Here is a 21,405-nt window from a genome sequence, read left to right on the forward strand (position 1 = left end):
AGCTTCCCAAAGGTAACAAGACTTGATGTTATGTGAGATGTTTCCGCGCCCTGTTTACACCAGAAACAGGCTTTCTCTAGTAAAAGTCTATATTGCTTTAAGCAACTGAGGGCCTGACAATGTTTACCGTGCAGGCAGAACAGTGACAATCATATAGGTCAAACCAGGAGAGGCTTCCAGAAACTGGACATTTGTAGGGCTGCAACTAACGATTATTTTAATTGCAGATTATTCAGTCATTTTCTTGATTAATAGATTAGTTGTTTGGTCTATAAAATGTCACAGAATGGTAGAAATGTTATAGAAATATATTCAGTTTACTGATGAAGAAACCAGAAAATATTCACATTTAAGAAGCTGGAATCAGATAATTTTAAACCTTTGTTTCTTAAGAAATAGTCAAACAGATTGATCATTTATCAAAATAGATATAATATTATAATAAAGCAGATGTTCTTTATGTTCTTTACTGAATAAAATACCTTATTATTAATTATTTATTTATGGTTTATTTGATAACGACAGAATATAGACGAAGTGAAACAGCTGTCTGATGCAAGTATCATAGTGTTTATAGCAGATGCTAACTTGAAATACCCATCCAGGGTTTTTAAGAACATAAGAAATACACCATATGCTCTGCTCTCTTTATTACCATCGTTCCCCTCTACATTTCTTATGCATTAAAGGTGCACTACGTAGTTTTGGGGAAGAGATTTTAATCAGAAGAGAAAGATCTTTGACTGATTTTTTTTATGCCATAACAAACTAAATAATCAAACTTTCTTTGTTTTCATGACTGAATAAACTGAACAAACAAACTGACCTTAAAGGACAACACAGTTTCATACTCTACGTTTACATGTGGCGGACCCTGCCACCTTTCTAGCTTCAAACGGTGTTCAGGTATGGAAAAGTTGGTATAACTACCTCCTTAATATTGTCAATATTAGACTTCTGAGTGTGAATTTCTATAGTTTAAATCAGGGTCCAGTTAACTGTGTCTGTGTGACTCATAATCGGTCCATTCCCAGATATTACTTTCAACTGAAATGGGGCAACTGCATGAGACACAAGAGAAAACGGGTTGGTCATGTGGGAGCATCTCCACAGGCTGACTCACTGCTGTAAAACAGGAGTAATTTTCCACAGCAGTTCTCTGCTTTTGAAAAAAAACGCCTCAGTGCTCTCACACACAGTCCAAATGAAAACTATCTGAGCACCACAGATTAGGCCCGAAGCAGCCTACATTTTCTTTGCCCCTCAGAGTCTGAGCAGGGGAGATTAGGCGGGGATTAGAGCCCACTGGACCAGCTGGCCGCCGAATTCATCCTTAAAATATCTCAGGAATGTTGATTTCCTTTCTCGTGTTGGGTAACGTGAAACCTGCTGGAGGCGCTGTTTTCATGCCACCGCCACCATCAGACAGGTTGCTAAGGTGGGAGCTGGGCACCGAGCACAAGGCAAAACATTGTTCTCCGGCAGGTTGGAGAGAGTTGAAGCGAGCTGGTATCATAGATCACTCCAAAAAGAAAAAAAAGAAACAAAGAAAGTCCAGTTTAAATCGAGCATCAGGAGGTAAACTCTCATAAAGTTGTTTTTTTAGACAACATACTGTCTGTTTTTGAGGGTTTTTCTTTTTCTAAACAAGCCAAGAGGAGAAGTCTGCTCCGCTCTGCGTCGCCAACCTGCGTTTTTCCTCCACTTTGCACAAAGGAGGGTCTGTGCGCCGCGCTGCGCTGCGCTGCAGGTGGATAACTGCGCTCAGGTAATGTAACACGAAACTGAACCATGTGACCAATGGCGATCTGAGGAGTAGACGGGGAGAAAAAAAAACTGCTTTACATAAAACACCAGCCGGCTGTGCAGTCGATGACTTAGTCCGGAAACTGTGTGGATGTGTTAAAGTGCGTTTCTGTCCTGAGATGTCACCTGTCAGTTTCACCGGACTGAACCCTTCGTTGCAGTTTCATCTCTGACAAGGTGAGGCGGAAGCGATATGGCTCGTGCGTGAGGAAACAACCTGCTGGATGTTTCCAGTTCTGCTTCGATCACCTGAAACCAGCCTGATCACTGAAGGTAAGTGACTTAAATTAACCTTAAAACATGTTGTCATCCTCATTATTAGTAATTTTAGTAATAGTGTTGCAAATGAGAAAGAGTTGAACATTAAAAGCTGTGTCAGTTTTAAATACATGTGCTATTATTAGAGTTTTATTTTGCTGTTGTGTGAGCAGGTTTAATGGTGATTCAACATCAGGCTGAATGTGTGACTCAGTGGTGGCTTGGTGTTAGCCTCCTGACTCAACCACAGATTAAAGCACAGAGCTCAAAATAAAAATATAAAAGGACATTTCTCTTTTTATGACTGACAATAATGTGTTTTCCAGCTGTTCAAGGGAGGCGATAAATCCACACAGTGCACCTGATGAAATGGACCCGAGCTGATGCCCCAGTCGGCCCCCACTTGGCCCTGCTGGTCACAGGTAGAGATGGCAGCGTGCCCGGATGTGCTCACCATACCTGGAGTTGTGGTCGGGAGTGTTTTACTGCTGGTACTGAGCAGTAATCCTGTGTGGGGTGAGTCAGTAACCATCCCCTCATCCTCAGCACTCCCACACAAATCAGACAACTTTCTGACCACACCTACACGCAACACATACACACCATTAAATCATGCAATGATAAGAATAAAAAAAAGTTTTAAAAAACCACAGGGGATGTTCCAGAGCAGATCTAAGACATGCACAGGCTTGTCAGCATGATGTTAGAGCTTTGGATTGAGAAGTGGTTTAAGAAACACACCCTGACGCATGACATAGAGGTATATTTATAACCGTTTTTAGCATATCAATGAGTACATATACAAAAGAATTTCACAATTCATTCAGCTTTCGCTTTAGCGCATGGCTGCCCCCTCCTGTGACCCCTGCTTCTTGTTATCAAGTTGTACTTGTGCCCTTGCAAAGTTCACTGTTTACCCGAGTGAATGATTGACTCAGAAAATGATAGGAGGGTTTAAGTTTCCATACAAAACTTCTTTATTAAAGTGGCTCTCAGGACTTATTATACAAAAACAAAGCAGCAATAAATTTGAGTTTTTTTTTTTACATATTTCAAACAGGCGCGTTGTTTAACTCAGCTGACTGTATAGCTGCAGTACAGACTGCATTCCTGAGCTTCTCCTCCTCCTCCTGACTCTCTCCTGGTCAAGTGGTTACTCTGTAGTTTCATGATGTCCCTGAGGAGTCACATGGCCAGTCATGGATAACATGGCTGCAATAGACTGGTTATCTGGTATGCTGCGTTTTTGTGTTTGTTGCCTTGAAAGTGTGCGTACAGCCAAAAGCAACTTCTGCTGCGCTCCTGGACCCTCAGTCCAAGATTATTTTTTTTGGATCATATTAAAAATAAAACAAAACAAAAAAACAGTGAAGATTCAGACAGGAAATGGGAGATGTGGGAGAGAGAGAGAGAGGGTGACACGCAACAAAGGTCGAACTGTTGACAGATGCGGCCATGTGGCATGCCCTGTAACCATTCAGCTACCGAGACGCTCCATCGGCTCCTCATTTTTCTTTACTTGTGTACAATAATACCAGTGTTGTAAAAAAGTACCCAACAATCAAGTATAGGTGTACTTGAGTAAAAGTAAAGATATTGTTTTAAAATATTACTTTGGTTAAAGTGAAATTCACCCATAGGAGTAGTTCTTGATTTAATGTATCTGATATTAAATGTATTTATGTATGAAGAGTAATTTTCTGGCAATAAATATACTTAAGTATAAAAAATGCAAGTTCAATTATACATCTGTTTAGGCCCTTACATGTATATATAGATTATGGGATAATCAGATCCAATAGTCTGCTTTTTTTTATTATCAGAGTCAGTGTTTCTTCTAACTGATTGCTGATACAAATGAATTAATGTAACAATGTGCTATATGTTTATTGTAAAAATATCCCTGTATGCCTGCGGATTATTTTTTCAGTGTTTTCATCTACATGCAATCGAAGGAAAAGTTTGAAATTTTTTAGACATATGCTCATTTGTTTTCTTGCCAAGAGCCGGATGAGAAGATCGATGCATATGTGTATGTTAAATATGTAGCTGTAGCCAGCAGCAATATAGCTTAGCTTAGCAATAAGGCTAGAAACAAATGGAAACAGCGGGCGTGGCTCTGTCTGAAGGGAAGAAAATCCTCCTATGGATGCCTCTAAAAATCATTAATTAACACCCTTTTTCTCATTTGTTGACTGGTGACCTGTCCAGGGTGAACCCCGCTCCTTACCTAAAATCAGTTGGGATTGATTCCAGCCCACAGTGACCCTCTAAATAATAAGCAGGTATAGCTGGATGGACAGTGGTAAAGTAAAACGTACAAAAACAATTCTCCATTTAACAGTGAGCTATGAACTGGACCACTTATTGTCTGGGACCAGTAACGTCTTTGAGTCTCTGCTAGTTGACTGGAAACTGGTCCAGCCAACCAGTTTATTCCCAAAAATGTCAAACTAAAATTAAATTCAACCAGAGTACAGCAGCAGCAGTTGCATGCAGGTGCTGGCATACAGTAACCTGGTTACTTAAAAACCAAAGTTCACATGTGCTTAAAACAACTAGTCAAAGAAATCCTGGATTGTTAGTTAACTAAGACTTTTTAGTTAATGGACAGTCCCGACAGGTAACCACCAGTTCAAGTGTTTGTAGTATACACAGGCAAGCAGTGAGAATTAGTTTGCATTTGCTTTGTTACTTGCTTTGTTATTTGCTTTGTTACTACAGCGTTCCTGACGTTTCTGCTCTTTTCACAGGGAATTCTACTACTCTTGCCCTTGACACCCACACTAATGGCACTAATGGCACTAATGTAAGAAAAAAAACCTTTTATCATGACCAGTAAATAACATCCAGAAGTATCTAGTGTCATTAGATTGATCATTATTCTGTATTTTTCCATTTGCAGGGAGTCAACATTGCGGCTATCGTAGCCCCCACCGTCATCTTTGGCGTTCTGGCCATCGTCTCGGCCGTCCTCGCCTGGCTCTTCTGCGTGGTGAAGAAGAAGAGACAGACTGAAGGGACGTACAGACCCAGTGCCGAGGAGCAGTCTGGTGCGAGCAGCGTGGTGGCACCAGATGCGCTGAAGTTACCAAAGGAGGAAAGACTCATTTGAGATTTTGGTGCTTTACGTTTGTACAAAAATCCTGAAAGGACACAGGCTGCGATCATCGTGTGACAAGGCTCTCAACCTTGAGCTGATCGTGAAAGGAAAGTCTCAGCAGGTTCTTCAACAAGCAGTGAATGGTTCCTGCGAGCACCAGGACACATGGATCTAAAGGATTTTAAGAACAATTGAACATTCCAAGGAGGTTTTGGACATTTCCTCTGCACAAATGAAACGAGAGCTTCAGTATTTTATTACCACTAATAATTTTAGTTTAGAGATGTTTTCCGTTCAGTTGCCTTAATATACAACTTACCACTCACCTGTACTTGATTTGATACAGTCTATTATGATTTACTGTCACTGGCAAAATCACTACCGATCTCTTACCTCAAACTTTTGCCTCTGAGAGTTCTGATGAGTCCATTGCATTTTAAATTGAGACAGATGTTTTATTTTTATTGTAATAATGACTGTGATTACATGACATTACGTCATTATTCACCTTACCACAGTGCTAAAAACTCTTGATTTTAGAAAGACTGGGGTATGTTTAAAAAAATAGGTTCTACTGAGAAATCACATCAAGCACAAGCAAACGATTGTTTACACTTTTCTACGATGCCTCAAGCAATCAAACTCATTTCAAGTCCCACTATTTAAAGCAAATCATTTCATCACATCAACCACGCAGTGCATTACGCATCGTGATCAGGCAGAAATGTTTACAATGTCACAATGTTTCTGCTCTTACAGCCTCTTTGTAAAAATCGTTGAATAATTAAACTTTACACAGGAATGAAACTATTTAAAGCACGACTGACGGTGTCATCCTGTCCTAATTTATGTGTTCTTGAAATTATGTGATGTTACTATTCACCGTATTCAATCCCAGTCAAAAGAAGCCACTATTGTTTGAGTTTGTAAAGTATTGGAAGGTCTCCACATTCTGACCTTCATCCTGAACTCATCAAGGCAGGATTTATAAGAAGAAAACAACAAAATATAAAATGCTTTTGTCATCCCGACCACACACTGGATTGCCAGTTGCTGACTCAGAGTTCCAGATAAAGAAGATTCAGCGAAACATCTCACTGATAAGAAAACATCTTCTCTTCAGCTGGTTAGGAGCTCAGAAAAAGGTGGAGCTTCATCTCAGATTGTGTTTTTTACTGGAAATTTGTGTGAAACTACCAAAAATAACATCCTCTCCCAGCTCTGAAGGAGAGCTGTGGGGCTTTACAAAGTTCAGTACAACACAGTCGGTTTCCTGTAAACTCTAAAATCATTAAGGGAAATTATAGTATTTATTGCGTTTATATTGAATACTCCCCAATATTGATTCCTAATCCATGCTTCAGTGTGGATGTTTGATATTAGTGGATATTTTATTATTGCTCTTGGACTGAAAAGAACACTTTAATTTTCTGGTGCTCTTGTTTTCTCCCCGACTACAAACTTGACATTATTTTTCATTCATCATTTCCTCCCTTTTTTGATAAATTACAATTCAGTATTACTAGGAAACAGACAACTCCCCCACTAACCACATCTCTTTCGGTTTTTCCTCAGAGTATTAACAACCAACAACACAGGACAAAGCATGAGATGATTCATTCATTTAGTCCATAATGGAGATGTGAGAGCAGATGAGACCTGAATCCCGTCAGCATTTGTTCTTCCAGGTGTGTAGGTAAAGCTCATAGGGAAATAATCTAAACGCCAATGGTGTCGTTATTCTCGAGGGATTATATTGTGCGATCAATTTTACTTCATTATACGATAAAAGATGAAGTTGTAAAGCAGAAATATGTTTTAACAGAACCCACAAATCATGTTGTGACCCTTCAACAGGGATGACCTTCCGGTTGAGATCTTCTTCCTTTGTCAGCGTGTTGCAGGATGGACGTTAAATTGCAGTAAAGCCAATCAATAAAAAACTCAGACGCAGTAGAAACGGCCTTTTATTCAGAGTTTAATCATCCTCCAATTTCAAGGCTTCACAGTTAAAATCGCTTTTGCAAGGCGATGGCGGGACAGATGTAAGGATGCAAATAATTCACGACATACAAAAACATTTTAACCAAAAACATCACTAGTATCAGTTAATATTGATGTCTAACAATAGAGCGACACAGATCTGGATGGAGACAGTTTTTCAGAGAGAGGGATTAAAAATGAGAGGGTGGAGTTTGGGGATGGGTGAGGTGAAAATGACGTTTGGCAGCTGAGTAGGTGGAGGTTTTTATGCGACTTCATCCTCTCCCTCTTCCTCAAACTCGCCCTCCTCAGCGGTGGCGTCCTGGTACTGCTGGTACTCGGACACCAGGTCGTTCATGTTGCTTTCGGCCTCGGTGAACTCCATCTCATCCATGCCCTCGCCGGTGTACCAGTGGAGGAAGGCCTTACGGCGGAACATGGCGGTGAACTGCTCGGAGATGCGCTTGAACAGCTCCTGGATGGCCGTGCTGTTGCCGATGAAAGTGGCGGCCATTTTAAGGCCACGAGGTGGGATGTCACAGACGGCGGTCTTCACATTGTTCGGGATCCATTCGACGAAGTAGCTGCTGTTCTTGTTCTGCACATTCAGCATCTGCTCATCCACCTCCTTCATGGACATGCGGCCCCTGAACACTGCAGCCACGGTGAGGTAGCGGCCGTGGCGTGGGTCGCAGGCGGCCATCATGTTCTTGGCGTCAAACATCTGCTGGGTGAGCTCGGGCACAGACAGGGCACGGTACTGCTGGCTGCCCCTGCTGGTGAGGGGGGCGAAGCCGGGCATGAAGAAGTGCAGACGGGGGAAGGGCACCATGTTGACGGCTAGTTTACGGAGGTCAGCGTTGAGCTGGCCGGGGAATCGCAGACAGGTGGTCACCCCGCTCATGGTGGCGGACACCAAATGGTTGAGATCTCCGTAAGTGGGTGTGGTGAGTTTAAGTGTGCGGAAGCAGATGTCATAGAGAGCTTCGTTGTCGATGCAGTAGGTCTCATCTGTGTTCTCGACCAGCTGGTGGACGGAGAGGGTGGCGTTGTAGGGCTCCACCACAGTGTCGGACACCTTGGGGGAAGGCACCACGCTGAAGGTGTTCATGATGCGGTCAGGGTACTCTTCGCGGATTTTGCTGATGAGCAGGGTGCCCATGCCAGAGCCAGTACCGCCTCCCAGGGAGTGAGTGAGCTGGAAGCCCTGGAGGCAGTCGCAGCTCTCGGCCTCTTTCCTCACGACATCCAGGACCGAGTCCACCAGCTCAGCTCCCTCAGTGTAGTGGCCCTTGGCCCAGTTGTTTCCAGCTCCACTCTGACCTGTAGTGAAAAGTATCACAGTTCATTAGACCAGCAACAATTAGTCATAAATGGATTAGTCAGAAATGGCAATATGTTGATAATCGATTAATAGTCTCATTTTATAGATGATTACTTTTGAAAATAATCTGCAAATAAATCCATAATGAAAATAATGGTTAGTTGCAGCCCGACAGTTCACTGATGCAGGAAACACACAGGCAAGATTTTCTTATGAAGTCCATTTTAACCTGATTATAAGTAAGTGCATCTTCATTTAATTCAACATAGCTTACCAAAGACAAAGTTGTCGGGTCTGAAGATCTGCCCAAAGGGACCAGACCTGACTGAATCCATCGTGCCAGGCTCCAGATCCACCAGGATGGCACGGGGAACATACTTTCCACCTGCGATCGTGTAAAATGGATCGACTCAGTCATTTTGATTTATAAAACACGGATGTGCAAGCAAATCATTTGGTGTATCAGAAGAGCTGAGGAGGAAAAGAGATGGTTGTGTTGTACCTGTGGCCTCATTGTAATAGACGCTGATCCTGTCTAGCTGCAGGTCGCTGTCTCCATGGTAGGTACCGGTGGGATCGATGCCGTGCTCATCACTGATCACCTCCCAGAACTGAGAAAAACAGGCGTGGAGGGAGAAGAGAGAGTCACAGAGAGTGAGTGTAGTAACAGTTTCCCAACACAGTGTAAGAGCTACTGTACATGAAGCTATTTTTAACCACGCAAAGCTGCAGGACTCTTTAATTCTCTAATTGAATGCAGGTTAAAAGTGCACTCTATTAGTCTGAAATGCAGACTGTCTCAGGGGTAATCAAGCAGATGGCAATAATCTGATAAGTGACTGTCTTAGATGCTTCAAGAACACACTGTACTGTGAACACAAGCCTGAAAATACAAATATATACACTCGTGCAAATGTTAAAATTATCAACTGGTGTAAAAAAGAGACATTTTTCAACATCAACTGGCTTGAAAGGAATCAAAGGTAAAAAAAAAAATTAGGTCACAGATGCGGAGGGGGGAGGGGAAGCTGCTGCTGCTGCTACGGTGTCATTGAGGTTACATTTTTACAACCGCCCTTCGTTCACAAAAGTGTTTGCAGCACTCGAGGAAAAAATGCAGAAAACCCCAAAAAGTAACTTTGCATGTAATTATTAAACAGAAATCTTTTTTTTTTTTTTTGCAAGTTGCATAATTCAACGCACATCAACGCGTGATTTCCCCTCAAAGTGAGCCCCGCACAGAATACCAATGAGAACTGTGTTGTTCATTTCCATGCACCGCACGGAGGTTCGGTCCAGTCATCGCATTTGGAAGTTTATTCTAGAAAATTCCTTGGAGGATGGATTAGTCGAGCTCCAACCGAGCTGTGCAAGTGTGCAGGAGAATAACACACAGAATAACACAAATCAGAAGAGTAGCTACCTTGGCTCCGATCTGGTTTCCGCACTGACCGGCCTGCAAATGCACAATTTCGCGCATGTTGGACGGATTTCGGATCTGTCGAGTAGGAGGCGAGAGAGCGAGCGAGCGGAGATTCACGGGGAGATGGTTTGCTTGTGGTCGACAGTCCGGGATTTTGTTGCACCGCCTCACAGATCGTCTACTGGGCTGAGTCAGTGGCGCAACTTTACGTCATCGCCATGGCAACCAAAGACCGGAGGAGAGAGGGAGGGACCAAGAGCCGTGGACATGGCGGATAGGATGCGAGGAGCTGCATCAGCCTCATCGATACGGTTTCTCATTATTCTCACGGACCGAGTGAACCCACGCACACCTACACACACACCTACACACACACACACACACAGGATCAAGGTCGTTACTGTGCAGTTTTAACAATGTCACCATCCATGAGTTCATTATTCTCACACCCAGCATCCATCAGCCCAGACTTTAAAGGTTACACATTAAAAAGTATCAACTACAGTCTGAAGGATACTTGTAACTTTTGGTGCCACCTGGTCTGCGTGTTTGAACAGGACAAAAGGAGTGAAAAAATACCCAGGATGTGCAGCCATGAAGGCCCAGTATATCAAGCATGTGCTTTATTTCCTTTAAAAAATAAAACTTTTAAAGGAACAGTTCCTTTATTTACAGGAGACACTTTATTTGTACAATAATTTTACATAAAAAAACACAATAATAATAGTAATAATAATAATAATAATGATAATAATGTGATTTCATAAGTAAACGGTGGATATGAAGTCCAGGGAAAAACTAGAATGACATTTTTTAAATAAAATATTGTTATTTTGTTCAGCTGACTGTTTAAAGACAAGCTTGAAACACTGTGAGCGTATCCTCTATGACCTACAGACAGTTTAAAGTTAAACCAGTTTTAGTTTGTTTTACATTAAGTCATCACAACGATCTGTTCTGACAGAAAAGCTAATACTGCATGTGAACAGGGATTATTCCTCACCCTCAGGCCTGCACGGCAGACGCTGCACGGCACAGTGTTGGGTTTTTAATATTCAGGATCAAGGACACGTCTAAAATTAGATTACTCCAAAATGCTGTCACCCACATGTGTGAATGCCGCGCTCCTTCTCTTCCACAAACTTTCAGATGAGATGTTCGCTGTGGTGTTTCATCTATTTTTGGCTGCCACCTCTTCCACATTCATTCTTCTTTCTGTTCAGAAAAGAAGAAACAAATCAGGCCCTGCAGTATAAATGTTGTGTTTTATTGAGACAAACACAAATTACGTAAAGCACATGCAAAGTCACATTTAAGAAAACACACACCATCAGAGGATTCATGTCCATCTTTCCCTCAAACCTTAGTCCTTTGGCCAAATTGCTTTTGTGGCCTAAACTGAACCACGGACATGATGCGACCCCTGGATTCTGGATCCTGACCACCTCTTTGCAACTCAAACGCGGTTCATGAGTGTTGTGTTTCATTCAGTCCAAGAAGCTTGCAGGCAGGAAAGATACTTGTGCTGCGAGCCGTGAAAACAATTTAAAATCTTTGCCTGTGTACATGAATACTGTAGATTATATTTCACGAAATGCAGTGACACCATTTCAAATATTCTTAATAACCTGTCCTATCTGGTATACAGTATTAATGTTTTAACTGACATGTTTGTTAGTATTAGTAAAAATCGGGTCAAAAATCAAGGGCTATAAGGTAGAAACCACACTGTTCCACCACCAGAGCAACAATACAGTCACTAAACTCACTGATGTATGAAATAATAGTTGTTCGTGTCGTGCAGTGGTGCCATGAGTTAATAGGTTTAAAGGTTTGCTTACGTGCAGCCTCGGGTTGTTAACATGAATGTCAACACTGAAACATTCATATCCTGAATGATGACATTCCACACTTGCAGCAAGTTACCAACCAGTTTTAAGCTATCCAACAACTGGCCAATGGGGCTTTATTTCCTGTTTCCCAGCACTGCTACATACAGTGCTTGGTTTGACACTGTTGCAGGAGTCGTGCACAGGAAAACCAAGAGCATTCTGCTTCACGGGCAGAACAATAGGTCAGGCAGTGAGTGAGCTCTGAGGCTTTTTTACCAGACAAGCTCAACTAGGCACGCTGAATTATGTTGACGACTGAGGAATCATTAAGGACTTAAGCCTGAGGACTTTTGCTGTGGATTTGATATATTCTTCATGACAAGCTGCTGATCATGTCAGTCCCAGAGGAGGATCTTACATGCCCAATCTGCTGTGACATCTTCACAGACCCAGTTCTGCTGTCATGTAGCCACAGCTTCTGCAGGAGTTGTCTGAAGCGCTGTTGGGACACTGGGTTACGCGAGTGTCCGGTGTGCAGGAAGAAAGCCTCCAAGTCCAACGTTCCCTCAAATCTGGCTCTGAAAAACGTCTGTGAGGCTGTGCTGGAGGTCAGGAGACAGAGTTCACTGCTGGAGGAAGAGAAGACGAACTGTAATCTGCACGGGGAGAAGTTTAAACTCTTCTGTCTGGTTGACAAGCAGCCCATCTGTGTGGTGTGTCAGTCATCTAAACTGCACAAGAATCACGACTGCTCGCCTATAGAGGAGGCAGTGCTGGACTGTAAGGTAAGAGAAGTAAACATGTCAGTATGTTTCCCAACTGCTCTGTAACAGCGATCTGATAAACAGACTCAGCTGTTCGAGGTAACACCTAAAGTTAGAATGCTGCCCCACAAGTCTGCTCTGATTGTAAGCGATGCTGTTGTCTGTCAGATCTGCATCCAGGCCTACAATATCCAAAGTACTCAAAACATGAACCATAGTTCTGTTAAAGGAGAAGTTCATCCAAAAAGGAAAATTCAGTCATTTTCTACTCAGCCCCATGTCGACAGAAGGTCAGGGGAAAGTTTTGTAGTCCACAAAAAATCAAGCAAAACAGTGTTACCTGTACCTGGGGACTTGTTTTAAAAGGTAAAACAACACCTCCATACAGCTCGTCCAGCATAATCCAAGTCTTTGGAAGCCCCAAGATCCAAGATGTTATTTGCAACATTTTCAAAGCCATTTTCATAGCTTCTTAGCTAAAAGCATTGGCATTCACCTTGTGTGAAGTAGGCTTCCAGAAACTTGGATTACACCGGACAAGCTGTATGGTACCATTTTATGTTTTTTTTTAAGTTGTTTTTCATGTTTTAAAACAAGTTCCCATCTACTCCAGTTGTTTAGGAGAATGCTGCAGGAGATACATGGGGATTAGCAGATAATGGGTGAAACTTATTCTGTAAACAATCTAATCTTTGCTGACTGAGCCCTGCTTGCTTTTCAGGATGAACTTTCTTTATCACTCAAGAGCTTGCAAAACAAACTGGAAAGCCTCAAAAGAATTCACTTGACCTCTACGGACCTGTTCAAGTACATCAAGGTAACCTCTGACGAGATGATTACGTGATGATATTTGGTTTTGAATAAAAAGAAGAATATCTGGTCAAATAAACCCCCGAATCTGCAATAATCTCCCTCAGAGTCAGTCGCTGGAAACACAGAAGTTGATCAAGAGCCAGTTCGAGCAGCTCCATCAAGTCCTCCACCAGGAAGAGTCAGAAAGAATCGCAGCTGTGAAGAAAGAAGAAGAAGAGAAGATGGCAGGAATGAAGGATAAGATGAAGGAGCTTTCAGCAGAAGTGTTGTTGCTCGCAGAGACCATCTCAGTCATACAGGAGCAGCTGAAGGAAGATGATATGGTCATGCTGAGGGTGCGTACAGTTCAGTATACATCAACTTTTTAATCATACTTCACAAAAACTTACAAACTTGACAGTGAATTTTTTCTTTTTTTCCAGAATTTTAAAGACACTCAGGACAGGTAGGTAAAAACAAGTCATGGATTTCTACTCTTTCTTGTTTTGATGTGTTGTTCTCAGCGTAAGATATCTGCTGTTGTCACAGAGAACAAAGCATCGCACTTGGTTCAGACAACATGTCCGGCGTACTGATTGACGTGACCAAGCATCTCTCCAACCTCAAATACAGAGCGTGGGAAAAAATGCTGGATCATATCGATTACAGTGAGTACGCAACATTGTAATTCTCAGAGACAGAGGAGCATTGTACCGCCCAAACCTGAAATGCAAATATTTCCTCTTTTTGTGTGGGTGGCACAGTTTTTTGAAGATATCAGATGTGCTAGAAGGGAGCATGCATCTGCTCATGGACAAGAAGCTGGCAGAAATAATCAAACTAGAACGTGATAATGTGTTACGTCGTCACGAGCATGAGCCTCTTGTCCATGACTAAATGCATGTTTCCTTCCGGATGGTCAAATGGTAGAAAGAAAATATTTCCTACATTTATCTGCTGGTCTGTGGATTATCTTGAGTAACTGGGTCAGGATTTCTAGAAAGAAACATTGCTGTTGAGTTTTTCAAACGTATTTCTTTGGTGCTACCCCAAGCTAGATGGATAAATAGCACCACAGCTATGAGTTACAATAAGTATTTTAGATTTTTGGCTGAACTGTCCCTAATAATATATGTATATAAATAATTCTTCAATGGCTAATTTCCTCCCTTTTAGCTCCTGTGACTCTGGATCCAAACACAGCACACCCCTGCCTCATCCTGTCTGACGACCTCACTTCCCTCCACTATTCAAAGCGGCCCAGTTATTGCCCCGACAGCCCAGAGCGCTTCCACATCAGCGCCGAGGTGGTAGGCATGAGTGCGCTGGGTTCAGGAAGTCACCACTGGATCGTGGAAACAGGAAGTAATCAGGACTGGATGTTGGGTGTGGCCTCTTTGTCTGTACCTCGGGACGCTGAGATCTCCGCCCGGCCCGAGAATGGCTTCTGGACTTTATGTTTCCGGGATGGAGAATTCAGGGCCATGACCTCCCCACCCACCCCGCTGACTGTGACAAGAACGCCCAAACAAGTCAAAGTACAACTGGATTACAACAAAGGGACTGTGTCCTTTTCTGACCCTGCAGATGACACACTCATTTATGCATTCACACACACGTTCACAGAAACTTTACTTCCATATTTTTACACACAGAGCAGTTCTCCATTGAGAATAATGCCAGAGAAGGTACTCGTCACAATGCTGCGTCAATGAGTGGATGAATGATTGAGATCGGCGTCAAAAAATTTAAAACTGGGATTGGTGGATTGACAGGCTATAATATTATTTCCTCACACAGAGGTCATGCACAGTATAAAGTCATTTTGCTGCTTCAAAAACATGTAACCTTTGTTTTTATAATGCCTTCCTCCTTTAAAGAATTGTCTATGCACGATGCAGTGTGATGTATATTTACGAACTGCACATCGGTTTACTTCCTGTCACCTATACAGTGACCTTCTGTTAGCTTTGTACATCCTGTTAACAGTATTTAAATCATTTTAAATGTAAACCTAACGAGCTAACACTGCAATTGATTATCTAAGACACTGCGGTGATGAATAAAATGATCAGAAACACTGAAGGCCCATACAAAAACAAACAGTAACGATTAACAATATGTACGAAGATAAATGTGGACTTCACTAACGTTAGGCTGCTACTTAGAACTGACATTTTGCAGAGAGTTAAGAAGATTGATGCCACTCACATGTCGATGTACGATAACATGTGAAGCCAGTTAGCTCAGCTTAGCTTAGCTTAGCATGGAGACTGAAAACAGGGTGACTTAAGTAGCCTGTCTCTGTTCTCAGGTAACATAATCCAGCTTCCAACGTGTCAAATGTCACTAATTAACACTAACATTTTTTGTTTAATCTATACAAAAAACTAATCTGCCTCCGACTATATATTACTTACCATAAAAACATGAAGGTGGCATCAATCTTCTTCTCATCAAGGGTCTGAGGATAGAAGATTTTGGTCTATATAAAATTGACTTGACATCCAAATCTCAGCAAGAAAACAAACAATATTTCCCAAATTAACTACGAACGGGATAATAAACATGCTCTTGTAAAACAGGCTGTTGAGTTCAGTTGGGATAAAATTCAGGGATGGTTTCTCGACTGCTGATATAAGTGGCTGAACATAAATTGTGGTGGAGCGGAGAGCACGTTTGAGTAAATATTAAGATGTTCCAGGTTTTTCTCTGACTGGGTTTTTGGTGTACAGCCTTTTCTTTATTTTAAATGATACTTCAGTGCAGCTGTTTTAAGATGATAACCATGTTATGTTGGACTGGGATGAGGGAGCTGTTTCTAAACCAACCAGCACCATGCACTTTAAGAAACACACACAAACACACACACACCATGTAAATGTAAGAGAAGTAACAGTTCATTGGTCCATGGTACTCTCTGTTGGAAGGATTAGACTTCACGCTGCTGTTTATTGGGCTGTTTTGTACACACGATGGCGCCAAAGTCAAACAAATAATTTGAAGGATTTAGATTCAGTGGAGAGCGTCCAACACATGATCCTCACACTGTTTGTATACGTTAATCTTTCAGAACATGATCAGTATATCAAGAAAACATGAAATAAACATGTTGATTTTCCACTTGTTGACTCATTAATGATGATTCACTTTTATAATCATTTGTATCTTTTTTTCAGGATTGCTTTCCTTCACTTTACATACAAGTCTATTCAATCACAACACATAATTGAAGATAAAGTAATTAAAGGTCCAGTATGTAGGAAGTTAAACTAAGCATCTACAAGGTTTAATTTGTGCATTAGATCTGCCTAAGCCTGAGAAGTTGGGTTCTGTGCGGGTGGGTTCTGAGCAGGTGGGTTCTGTGCGGGTGGGTTCTGAGCAGGTGGGTTCTGTGCAGGTGGGTTTTTGTTGCTCTCTGCACAGACACAAGGGCACCACTTCTTAACGCAGGTGTCTGAGAAGAAAGGCACCTTCTCCAGACGAACTAGGTAGGAAATTGGCTGGATGGTGCTGCTGATGTTGAGGAAAGCGAAGCCCACTGGCTGCACATAGCAGCGAAACACATCTGGGGAGTAGACGTCTTCAAAAGGAAACAGCGCGACAGGCGGCAGGTAGTTCAACACAATGATACAGAGGATAAACAGCACTGTCTTGAAGGCCTTCTTCTTCATGGGGTGCATCTCATCTTTCCCTGCACCACGGGACTTCTTCAGGGCCCACAGGATGCTCGCATTACACACAGTCATCCAAACAAATGTCGCAAGGATCTCACCGGTGAACACTTTCTCAAAGTTGGGAAGACCTCCCACCATCTTGGCTGCTGAGTAGGCAAAGGTGAGGCAGAAAACCAACGCTGAGAGGCTTAACCTGTACTTGATGTGTTTAAGCTGCCCAAACAAAACTGGAAATATCACAGCCACAAGGCGATCCAGGCAGATACAGGAGAGAAACAACGGGCCGCTGGTGTCTTTCACACCATAGGAGAACTTAATGGAGGACCACACGTTCTTGCTCTTCCAGTGATAAAGGTTGAGGAAGGTTATAGGGGTCATGACGCCAAAGTAGATGTCCATGAACGCCAAGCAGCCCAAGAATAAGTCTGAAGTGGAGGGCTCTTTGCGATTGGAGATGAGGATGGCGATGACAAGCATGTTGGCAGGGATTCCCACGACTACGTTGACGATCTGCAGGGTCAGGTCGAAGAGAATGCCCTCTACCTGGTGATCGCATCCGTCAAACACACTGAAGGGTTTCACTGTGGCGTTGATGTCAGCGGTGGTGTTGAGAGGGAGCTGAGTCGGGAAAGAGGTGGAGTTGAGAGGCAAGGATGCATTCATCTCCATGATTTCACAACTTCAGAACCAGGACTCTGAGGGGAGAAGAATGAGAGGAGTGGTGATCAGTTTAACATTTTTACCATCTTCTGGGCACTTTCGTAGTCCGGCCCAGTCACCAGAATAAAATGTTGAATGTGTCCTATGCACCGTATTCCACGTTCACAGTACCTACACTGTACACGAGCTGGCTTGCATGTCAGAAGGAGGAGGAAATGGTGGTGACGTTACAGCTAATGGCTGCCAAATCAGGGACCGCTGTTTGAGAAGGCATATAAGCATTTGCAAGCGTGAAACCACTGGATAGCTCTCAGGAGGGACCACAGTGTTTTAACATTTCTAAGTGTGAAACCACTGGATATTCTTAGTGTGGGATAACAGCTTATTTATTATTTATAAGCATGAAACCACTGGATATTTTTACAAGGGACTCCGTCATTTATAGATTTGCAAGCTTGAAACTACTGGATGTTTTTAGTGATGTCATTTGACCATTTCTGAGCCTGACACCACTGTAAATATCAACCAAGGGACCACAGTTTTTCAACATTTGTAAGAAAGAAACCACTGGATATTGTTGACGAGATGTGAGGACATTTTCCAGCCATGTTTGTGGCAACAGAACCAAGTACACATGATCTTTTCCTGATCATAACTAAGTGTTTTTTGTTCAGAAACCTAACCAGACCATAAACACAGTGTTGTCACAGCATAAAATTAAAAACTGAACATATAAAGAAATCTAAGGTTTCAACATATGTGTGGTTTGCAGAAACATAAATTGCCAAGGTGATTATTGAGGGGACTTATAGTTGATCTTGTTTTCCAGCTCAGAGTCGTCATGTCAAATATACTATTGTTCATTAGAATCCTTCTTTCTAACCCGATGAGAAGTTTATTCTCCGCAGAGTTAAAAAAGCCGCAGAGTAAAGCCTGACAGTTCCAAGAGAGCAAAAACATGTCACAAACACTGTCAGGGCTTCTCCTCGGGCTGTTATCTTGTTATTGTGGCTGAGTGGACCTTCCTCTGGGAACCGTGACTCCCCGTATGCAGGGACATCTAACTCACTTAAGGGACTCGTACTAAAAGCACCACCCTTGCACAGCAGAATAAAAGGGCAGCTATTCCCAAATTAAAATGGCAAAGGTACAAATGCTGCACGTAGACATTTGCTCAAGATCATTGTTATAAGGGGGCAGCGGTAACCTGGTAATATCCTGGAGCTCTTAAAAGCCCGACTCTGACATTTAGCTATTCTTAAAGCTAATTTCTGACCAGAAAAAGGACGATAACTTGGAAAATAAATGCAATAATGTCTGGATTGATGGAATAATAACTGGAGTAAGACATGACGCAAACCATTATAGGTGTCGTGGGCCTTGAGCTCTGTGTCTCTGTCTTTGGCCTCTACAGGAGGCAGCACAAATGGAGGCTTTTTTTTTTGCAGTTTTTTTTTTAAATGCTGGCCTTAAATGTCAACTTTTGATCTGGGCTCCGGGACTATTTCCAGCAGCTCTGAGTCAGGCTGATTTGCACAGACTCTTGAATTGTTAGAGTCTCCACATGCAGTACACCTGAGCTCCCTTCACTGAATGGACTATTGGAGCCAGAGGCTGTGATTGTTCCTTGTACAACCATCAAGGGAACTATTGTGGTTTAATGTGGACCTTTCATCCCTGTGCTCCTTCAGTGGATGGTGTTTCTCACCTCCCTGAGCTTACGGCTCTACTTCAGGCCACACACACTCCTGCGGGACTAATCACGCGGAGGAGTGAAGCTCTTTGCCCGGACGCTCGTCCCCGGAGACGGAAGACTTAATCAATTGTGTTTTTCTTCAGGCATATCTGCTGAAAACGAAATAAACAAAGCAGAATATTAAACAGTGTATTGGACGTTTAACAAGGCGCTGAATACCCCACAGTTTAATTAACGGTTTTACATGCTTTCATTTAAAAACAGCAGGGCTCTTCTGGATATTTTGTGAAAGATTTAGAAGCAAGTTGGGAATTTTATGTTTCAAATTTGTAATATTTCTGTTATTGTCTGAAACTGTACATATGAATTACTCACAGAAAAGATATTTACTGTCTAAAACAATTGTTTATCTACTTTTTTCTCCTGTTTTTAATGTTTCCAATAATTTAATAAAAGATTTGGCAGCCTTTGTAAAATATTTCAAATGAAATTACAGAAAACTTTAAAATGGAAAACACTTTTAAGACACCGAGGACACATTAAATACTGTTTGCCATTGTTATTTATTATCTCAGGAACCCTGCACATTGCACATTTGCACAGGCACATTTATTATATATTGCATACGTCATGTACACACAAGACAGTTACTGTATTTAGTATGTTTATCTTTATTCTAATAGTTTTTTATTATATTTTTTATTCAAATTGTTATTTTATTCTTTCCAATATCTCTTTATTATTGTCTCTATTTTTTTTATACTTAATCTTGTGCTGCTACTTATTTCCCTCTGTACTGCTATGTTACCTGCAAATTTCTCCGAAGGGGGATCAATAAAGGAACATCTTTATGTTTATCTTTAAGAGTCTAAAATATTTCCAGTTAAATGTCCTGACTTTGAAGTTACAAGGAATGTGAGATGAAGCTCGATTCATCCACATTAGTTAATCACTTCACGATCGTGATACAATAAATGTATTGTGTTAATCTCAGTAAATAATATCAAACTAATGCAGCTTAAATGGAAATGCCCAACTGAAACTCAACATTAAAGAAAGAGCTGCCTTTCTTTAAAGGTCACGCATTGATTGAAATAACCTGTGGAGCCTTTTAAAAGTACAAACGTTCAGTTTTTACTCACCTGTGTGAAATATTCTCCCGTGGTGTGTATTGACCGTGATGTCAAACATCCCGGTCAGGGATTCATTTATAACTTCTCTGAAGTGTCGTGGGTTTGACGCTGACCAGGAGGGGAGGATCTCCTGGAGTTTCTGATGTACCATGAGGGAATTGTGTATTTATTAAGATGCCTCAAAGCGTATAGCACTCATGTAATGATAAAAGGGAGCATGTCTGAGGACCTGATACTGAAGATCTGGATTGGATTGCAGAGATTGAAAGTCTCTACACCCCAAAAGTCAAAAAGTGGTATATTGACCCAAGCTGCCACTTCCTCTCCACTTAAGCAGGATTCTTACTGGAGGACTTTAACATGTATTCATTCTATATTGTTGAACTGAAGTACTGGATCTGAGTATTTCACCACTGTCAAATTGTGTCAGAGGTGTAGGAATCATTCTCGTGTCTCCTGGTTTGTCAGACTGGACATGACATGTGGGATTCAGAGAGCACCATGGGACGAGTCTGGTGATGCTCGAGCTTTTCCTGAAGCGATCTGTGTCATCCTCACTCAGCCCTGAACCCTTTTCCTCCTGAGCACAGGTGCACAAGAACAATGTCAACAGCCGAGGAGCAAATGTCAACATCTTCATCACTGTGACGCAAAATATAAAGCATCCTCGGCTCTGTGTGTCGCTAAGTGTTTGAATGCGCTGGAAGACTCCCTCTGAGGTGGAACAAATAGGGGGGTTGGAAAAAGACACTGTTTGCGAGCCTGTGTGAGTATGTGTCAGGACGTATCGATTGTTTTACAGGGTGGTTAATTACATTTGAGGCGCTGCATTGGGTGAGGAGAACCCAATGTTCTGTTCCCATGTGAAGACCAAACTCACATTGATCCATTGTCTTACTGATGTGGAAAAGAGAGAGGACAGTCTAATTTGGTTGCTTTACCTCTTTTTGTCCA

At 42.0% G+C, this 21,405-nt stretch overlaps 4 protein-coding genes across 9 annotated transcripts; 2 read left to right on the forward strand and 2 right to left on the reverse strand.

Annotated features, from left to right (window-relative positions):
* Positions 1–1,471: 1,471 nt before the first annotated feature.
* crb3a (crumbs homolog 3a) lies at positions 1,472–5,983 on the forward strand. The gene is made up of 6 exons (XM_073494130.1): positions 1,472–1,578; positions 1,717–1,768; positions 1,968–2,079; positions 2,391–2,580; positions 4,818–4,873; positions 4,970–5,983. The coding sequence occupies exons 4-6, from the start codon at positions 2,448–2,450 to the stop codon at positions 5,177–5,179; spliced, it is 399 nt and encodes a 132-aa protein (XP_073350231.1). The 5' UTR covers positions 1,472–1,578; positions 1,717–1,768; positions 1,968–2,079; positions 2,391–2,447; the 3' UTR covers positions 5,180–5,983.
* Positions 5,984–7,116: 1,133 nt separating this feature from the next.
* On the reverse strand, positions 7,117–9,954 carry tubb4bl (tubulin, beta 4B class IVb-like). Of its 6 annotated transcripts, none has more exons than XM_073494136.1 (5): positions 9,898–9,954; positions 8,977–9,085; positions 8,749–8,859; positions 8,394–8,473; positions 7,117–7,535 (listed from the first exon to the last, which is right to left on the reverse strand). In XM_073494136.1, exons 1-5 carry the CDS (start codon positions 9,952–9,954, stop codon positions 7,416–7,418), a joined length of 477 nt encoding a protein of 158 aa, XP_073350237.1. In that variant the 3' UTR covers positions 7,117–7,415. The 6 variants fall into 6 exon arrangements, with proteins under 6 accessions (XP_073350237.1, XP_073350236.1, XP_073350235.1 ...); XM_073494135.1 differs by having other exon boundaries at positions 7,117–7,775; positions 8,382–8,473; XM_073494134.1 differs by having other exon boundaries at positions 7,117–8,019; positions 8,362–8,473.
* A 2,001-nt stretch (positions 9,955–11,955) lies between these two features.
* LOC141019504 (zinc-binding protein A33) lies at positions 11,956–16,408 on the forward strand. Its single transcript, XM_073494441.1, has 6 exons — positions 11,956–12,514; positions 13,215–13,310; positions 13,411–13,641; positions 13,729–13,751; positions 13,835–13,953; positions 14,462–16,408. The coding sequence occupies exons 1-6, from the start codon at positions 12,122–12,124 to the stop codon at positions 14,998–15,000; spliced, it is 1,401 nt and encodes a 466-aa protein (XP_073350542.1). The 5' UTR covers positions 11,956–12,121; the 3' UTR covers positions 15,001–16,408.
* A 188-nt stretch (positions 16,409–16,596) lies between these two features.
* LOC141019981 (G-protein coupled receptor 183-like) lies at positions 16,597–17,631 on the reverse strand. The gene has a single exon (XM_073495019.1). The coding sequence runs from the start codon at positions 17,629–17,631 to the stop codon at positions 16,597–16,599; it is 1,035 nt and encodes a 344-aa protein (XP_073351120.1).
* Positions 17,632–21,405: the final 3,774 nt, after the last annotated feature.

The sequence above is a fragment of the Pagrus major genome, chromosome 23 (genome assembly GCF_040436345.1).
Source record: "Pagrus major chromosome 23, Pma_NU_1.0".
Lineage (NCBI taxonomy): Eukaryota > Metazoa > Chordata > Actinopteri > Spariformes > Sparidae > Pagrus > Pagrus major.